The sequence below is a fragment of the Octopus sinensis genome, linkage group LG5 (genome assembly GCF_006345805.1).
Source record: "Octopus sinensis linkage group LG5, ASM634580v1, whole genome shotgun sequence".
Lineage (NCBI taxonomy): Eukaryota > Metazoa > Mollusca > Cephalopoda > Octopoda > Octopodidae > Octopus > Octopus sinensis.
The window spans coordinates 123,127,486-123,134,985 of NC_043001.1; the positions used below are offsets into that span (position 1 = coordinate 123,127,486).

General features: G+C 37.3%; 1 protein-coding gene across 1 annotated transcript in view; it reads right to left on the reverse strand.

Annotated features, from left to right (window-relative positions):
* LOC115211596 overlaps positions 1–7,500 on the reverse strand; it is a 451,114-nt gene that overhangs the window by 558 nt on the left and 443,056 nt on the right. Inside the window, exons 10-11 of the mRNA XM_029780168.2 lie at positions 1,834–2,376; positions 1–382 (exon numbers count right to left, since the gene is read on the reverse strand). The exon at positions 1–382 is cut by the window's left edge and continues 558 nt beyond it. Of these exons, the coding sequence (XP_029636028.1) occupies positions 1–382; positions 1,834–2,376 (925 nt within the window). The remainder of the gene's footprint in view (positions 383–1,833; positions 2,377–7,500) is intronic.

Here is a 7,500-nt window from a genome sequence, read left to right on the forward strand (position 1 = left end):
GACTGCGTTGGTTCTGTACTCTCAGTCACTGTTTTTTCTGCATCTATTTGAGGAACACCACATACATCCACGGCATATTTAATTATCATTTTTGCTGCTTTTTTCCATTCTTTATAGAAGTCCATATGCATTGGAACTGTGTTCGTTAAAGCGAATGCTGCAATCTTCGTATCTATTTGGTGACCGGCCAACTGTGGAGGTAGAAGATGACCAATACGATAGGTGGTGGTGAAATCATAGTCACTCGGTTGAGGCTGGTACTTGCCAACGGCGCATTGATCGTTCTGAATTTCATCTTCGAGTTCACTCAGAGCTGCCAGACCTTTCTTACGATATTGAACAATGTAAAACCAGGATGCACGTGCTTGTTTATCGATCAAAGCTGAAAAGAATATAAAAAAAAACAACGTGAAAATATTATAAAAATTAGACCCACAAATGTGTGCGTGCACAAACACACACATACGTGTGCGTGCACAAACACACACATACGCACACGTACACATACACATAAACACACACACACACACACACGCATGCACACAGATAGATAAATATACATGTATAGCTATATACGTAGGTATATAAATGCTAAATTAAGATTATTATTTTAAAGCAAATTTAAGAATAACTGAGCATTTTCTGTTGGAAAGACTCAATATTGAAACTAGAGTGAAATTTATTATAAAATTCGAGTTGTCTGTGACTTTAAGTTTTACCTATTAGCATTTTAACCAGGGTGGTTGAATAAATCATCGGGCAACTAGTACCCATCAAAACGAATTTTATATGTATATGCGTACGTCCGTGTGTTTGTAAATATTGTGTATAATATATATATATATATATATATATATGGATATAGATAGATGTAAGTATGCACATGTACGTATGTATATATGCATATCTATCTATCTATCTATCTATCTATCTATCTATCTATCTATCTATCTATCTATCTATCTATCTATCTATCTATCTGTATTATGTTATTTGTTTCAGTCATTTGACTGCGGCCATGCTAGAGCACCGCCTTTGGTCGAACAAATGGGCACCAGAACTTTTCTTTCTATCGGTCTCTTTTGCAGAAATGCTAAGTTACGGGGTCGTAAACACACTAACATCGGTTGTCAAGTGATGGTGGGGGCCAAACACAGACACACAAATTTATACATACAAACACACACACACACACACATACACACACACACACCACACACACACAAACGCACACACATACACTCACACACACTCACACACACACACGCACATATATAAGACGGGATTATTTCAGTTTCCGCCTACGAAATCAAGTCACAAGGCTTTGGTCGACCCGAGTCTATAGCAGAAGGCACTTGGCCAAGGTGCCACGCAGTGGCACCGAGCCCGGAACAATATGGTTGGGAAGCACACACACACAAACATCTATATCTATACACACGCACATACACACACATGCACACGCACGCACCCCCATGGTCATGAATGATGCTAGCGTCATCCCTACATTCAAGAAATGTTATACAAATGAACAGAGCATACATGTATAAATGCATATACAAACACACACGTGTGTGTGTGTGTAAGTGTGAGTGTATAGACATCCATCAACGATAATGGCTAATACAAATACATACATATATGAATATCTGTGAATGTATTTATGTGTATGTGTGGGTGTTTGTGCGTGTATGTGTATGTGTGTGTGTGTGAATGTATGTGCGTATGAGTGCATATAGACGTATACTCAACATTTACAGAAAAATAAATTTACAGAAACAATAAAACGAAGAGAAGTGTCAAGAAAATGTATACTGAACAAACAAGCATTACCTCTTTCAATTAGATATGGAGTTCGTGGCCATCCCTTATTGTCAATAGCTGTAAGTTTGCTCATAGAGAACGTTGGAACACGTCTGAAACTGTCATAAAGTGAGGCAAAATGGGCAGTTTTTCTCTTGAAAAGATCTCCAAACAAAGTATTAGACGAGAATTTCTGACACAAGAAAGTAAGGCCACCATTTTGGTTTCTTATTCCTGATGGAATGCTGCCGCCAAGAGTAAACTCTTTCAAACATTCAACGTGGAGTTTATCGTTAGTGATTCCTTTTGCGTCTCTGGCCACGTATTTACAAGGTGGCATCGAATCTCGGCAAAATTTCTCAAGTTTCTGCTTGCAGCTATGCAATGGCGTGAAGACGGCCACCGTGTTGTTGTCTCGTCGCTTGTATTGCTTCAATCGATAGTCGTCACCAGTTTTCAGAGGACCGGTACACCATTGATGTAACTTGCCTTCGTTCTGCAGTCTTTCATAAGTCCAGTCAACAAATTTATATTCTCCGCTATCCACTTGGTAAAGTGAGTATAAACATTCATCTAAAATATATAAAAAAGTGAAAATATATTGTAAATATTAAAATTTTAATGACTGAATTCATCCACGTATCTGTCTGTCTGTCTGCCTGTCTGTCTATCTAATAATATTTTCTGATATTGAATGAAGCATATCCAGAGAAACAATTTGTGTTAATCCTATTTAACAATGACAACAACAACAGAAACAACAACAGTAATAATAATAATAATAATAATAATAATAATAATAATAATAATAATAATAATAATAATAGTAATAATAGTAATAATAATAATAACAATCCATTCTACTAAAGGCACAAGACCTGAAATTTTGAAGGAGTGACCAGTCGATTACATCGACCCCAGTGTTTCACTGGTACTAAATTTATCGACCCCTAAAAAATGACAGGCGAAGTCTACCTCGGTGCAATTAGAACTCAGAACGTAAAGACGGACGAAATGCCGCAAAGCATTTTGATCGACTTGCTAACCATTCTGCCAGCTCACCGCCTTAAAAAAAAAAATAAGTTAAAAGTTCCAACATGAACTTCTGACTTGTCTCTTGAGGTCTCTTAGATCTGAACAGCGTAAATAGCCATAGAGTATTCATATTGTTTAACCATAGTTCAGCTCTGATCAAGCCGACCTTTCATGTATCATATTCAATCCATCAAAACATCACGTCTTTTCCAACAAAAATATACACCTGACAATATTATCCAACATGTTTCGTTTTTAAGATGTAGGATGTAATCTGATGAAATTTTGGCAGTTATTTCTTGGACCACGTAGAATGACCACGTAGAGGTCATATTTCTGATGTTGATGGACATCTTTTTGACTTTATTCCATGGCTCAGAATGTGACTTACATTCACCAGGTCATTATTATGCCGTATTACTCTTTCACTTTTAATTTCAGTACCTGGGCTTTTACCCCATTTTATTTTAGCTTTCTCCATTAAGGATAGACTTAATAATTTAATATACAGTGTTGAACATGAAACGAAAATAAAATTAACTCTCTTATATTGCATACATACAAAGGGATTCTTATTATTTTATTTCAACATTATTGTAACATCATATTCTATGACCAATTCTATACGACTTTAAATAACTTAATCTGATTTGAAATTTTATTCAATTATCCACTGTATTTAATCTTCTCCCGTAAACCTTGTATACTGTATCCGGTACACAACATTAAACAACTAAATTTTGATTTGACGTTTTATCCCAAGATAACCTGTAGCCTTATGTCTTCTTCCAATTATACACAGCTTTGAAGAACAAATCTTTGAATTGAATTTCCATGAAACTATAATGAGAAAGTGTGTATGTATATATATATATATATATATATATATATATATATATATATATATATATATATATGTATGTATGTATGTATGTATGTATATATGTCTGTGTGTGTTTGTGTGGTCACGTCTCAAAACTTGTCTGCAGATAATAGAAATAATCCGTGTACATACACAAAGTGCAGTATTTTTATATTTTCCTTTTCATATTAAGTTTAAGATTAATGATTTGTTATCTAGGAATCTGATGGAAAAAAGTAAACTAAAACACAAACAAACAAGCAATAATAAACAACCCTTATATCAAAATGAGAGGAAGATTGATACTACACACCCACACCTACATACGCGCATACACATACACGCACAGGCTCACACGCAGATACACAAATATACATGTTTTTAATGGTTTCAGCCACTGGACTGCGGTCGTGCTGGGGCACCGGCTGGAAGGGCTTAGTCAGTCGCATATAGAAATATATATATAGATGCATACATCTGTGTATATACATACTCTCATATATGCGTACATAAATATATATACACAAATATCCATATATGAGTATGCATGTATGTATGTATGTATGTATGTATGTCAGGTCACTTTCGAGTGCTACTGGTAACATGTAACCCAGTACAACCTGTTACATGGTCGGGTCGTCGGTGACTAAACCGGCAACCCCACCAAGCTTGCTTGGTGAGGAGGGTGTTTATCGGACACCCTGCGGGATGAAAAACAAAACCCGTCAAAGGGCGGAGGAACTCTTGAGAGTCAACGGCCATCCAATAAATGTCTTAAGGCTGTATCATGCGCGGGGACATAGAAATAATCGGACTGAATGCCCGATCGCGCGGTTAAACCATTGGGAGTGAAGAACTCCTAGCCTTTGTTAGGGCATCCTTCTAGGAGAAGGTAACTCAGGTAACTGGGATAACTCCGATATAAAACCTGCGGCTCAGTGGTTACCGATGATGTTGACTTGCTCTTCTTTTCGGATTATGACTGCTGTTGCTTAGGGAGTGGGATTGACTCAGTGCACAGCCTTTCCTCCCTTTAAAAAAAATCTTCTTGTTCAGGCATTGCACGATAACAACATAGATTAAGCTTCGTGCAATGGCCCTACTCGATAACGAGGGGGCAGCCACCATGTATGTATGTATGTATGTATGTATGTATGTATGTATGTATGTATGTATGTATGTATGTATGTATGAATGTATGTATCTATGTATCTCTCTCTCTCTCTCTATCTCTCCATGCAGGGCGCGATGGTTAAAATCATCGCCATTGTTTGTTTTTGATTTTGTCGTCTACATAATATAGCAGGGTCAGTTAAGCACTGTCTGTGAGAGAAACAGAACCATGACAGAATTTGATCTGCCAGAAATTTGGAAACGATATGCTGTTCTGCTTGGCATTCGCGCCGGAAACGATATGCTGTTCTGCTTGGCATTCGCGCCGGAAGCTCTAATACGAACATTTCAGAGTGTTTGGGTGTCAACCTGAGGACAGTGCAATCTGAGGACGTATACTGAGAGTGATAAAAATCAAACATCCAATCAACATCATGGTGTTTGCAGTGATCACTAGTGATGGCGACGTTATGCCTCCATTCATCTGCCCACATAGCCTCAGACTCAACACAGAGGCTTACATCAAGTGCCTGGAGGAGGTAATGCTGTCCTGGGTTAAGAGGGTGGCTTCTGGAAACCGTTTGTCTAGCAACAGAACTCTGCCCCATGCCACACAAGGAGGAGAATCCAGTCATAGCTGTCAAACAATTTCTGCGATCACATCATCCCTAACATCTGGAGCACCTGGCCACCTAACACCTCAGATTGCAACACCCTTGATTATTATGTGTGGGGAGCAGTTGAACGAGAGATCAACAAAACTCCTTATAACACCAAAGATGAACTGAAGGCAAGGATTATGACACCATTCACCAACTTAAACAAGGTGACAACCCAGAAGAGTTGTAGGAGGTTCCGAAGTCGTCTGGAGGCCGTGATTGAAGCCAATGGCGATTTTAGTGAATAAATTTACTCTTTAGTATTTCAAGATATTTTTATGTAAGTTTGGTAAATATATCTGTTAAAATGAAATGTCAGTGTTATTTTCATTTTTGTGTAATTTAGACGAGACTTTATTCACCGCATCTGTATATATATATATATAATATATATATATATATATAATATATATATATATATATATAACAAATCTATCTGTAACGACTCTCACGAGGTTATCAATAGTCGATTCCAATATTTTATACATAACTTTTTACTGATAAAGGATCGAAACCCGCTAATTGAATGCTTGCAGAATTGATTAACGGCAAACCCTGTGAATGTTTGCTATCGATAATTGAGGAAGGAGGTAAGAAACAGATGAAAAATTAAATCATGATGATCGACGATACGTTCCTTCAATAATTTTTCCTTTTCGTATCGCTGATTATGCAACAGTTTCAGGGAGTTTTACGACTTCCTGCTAATTAGCCGGATGGCTCTCTTGTTTTGGATGTAGTGTCTGGGATGCCTGTATGTGTAACAAGCAACAGTACCGCTCTAAATGTGGCAGCGATATATCCATTGTTGCTCACGTTGTTTCAGTAAAAAGTAGCCGTTTTGGACTGAAGTATTTTTTGCAGTATTCTTAGCCATGTTGATAATGCACGACCACCAGGAAATGGTGATGGTTAGCGTTTGTAACCACCTTAAAGAGTTCTAAGTTCGAGTTGCTCCTCTTTTATGATATTGTTTTATTTCTATGTGTGGTGGAAGTAAAGAGGTTAATAGTAAGTTGTGATGAAAAACCGGTGGCGATAGTTTTCCGGATAATTTAGTCTATCATCAATTTAATTTCTCAACTAAAAGCATTGCACTTACTTTCCTACCAATGCCTTCGAGAAAGGCGTAAACAACTCACCCAAGCCATTTCCTCCCTTTTTAGAAGTCGAAGCCTGTACAAAGTGTTCGTCGGCGAGGATCTTCCACCTATCTACTTCAATGCTAATTTCTAGAAAGAAATCTAACTTGTCATTACGCATCAATGGATCCCTATATATATAAAGATACTGGAAGAACAGTAACTCAGCGTCGATAGAAATTGACAGCGGATGAGTTTTTATTCCGGATTTTTAAGTGTATAGGAATGGAAGAAACCTACATGGGAAATAAAGGAACAGATAACCAAAAATAGTCTAATTGCAGTAAAAACACTCAACATTTTTAATGGTGTATATTTTCTATATTAAATGTTTCTTCTCATTGTAATAAAGATTTCATTATGTCATCGTTACGCGCTTTATCTAGATTAATATACACATTCTTAATGCATGCATATTTAAACATACATATATAACCATGCATTATATTTTACACACAGACACAGACACACACACACACACACAGACACACACACAAACACACACACACACACACACACACACACATATATATATATATACACACATTCAAAATGTGACCGCGTGTGTACCGTTGGCGATTTTTTTCCCTCTGTTTTCCCTTCTCTGGATCTTTCCTTCTCCTATGTTTCCGACGAAGAGCTCCGCTCGAAACGTTAAACCCTCCTTCTTTCCTTCTTTCCTGAGCGTCCAATAATACTATATTTGTTCCACGCCCTCGCGTTGTTGTGTTGTTTTGTGCTTTCTTGTTTGGATTAACTTTACACACACACACACACACACACACACACACATATATATATATATATATATATACATGCATATATATTTTTACACACACACACACATACACACACGCAAGCACACACACACACACGCGCGCGCGCA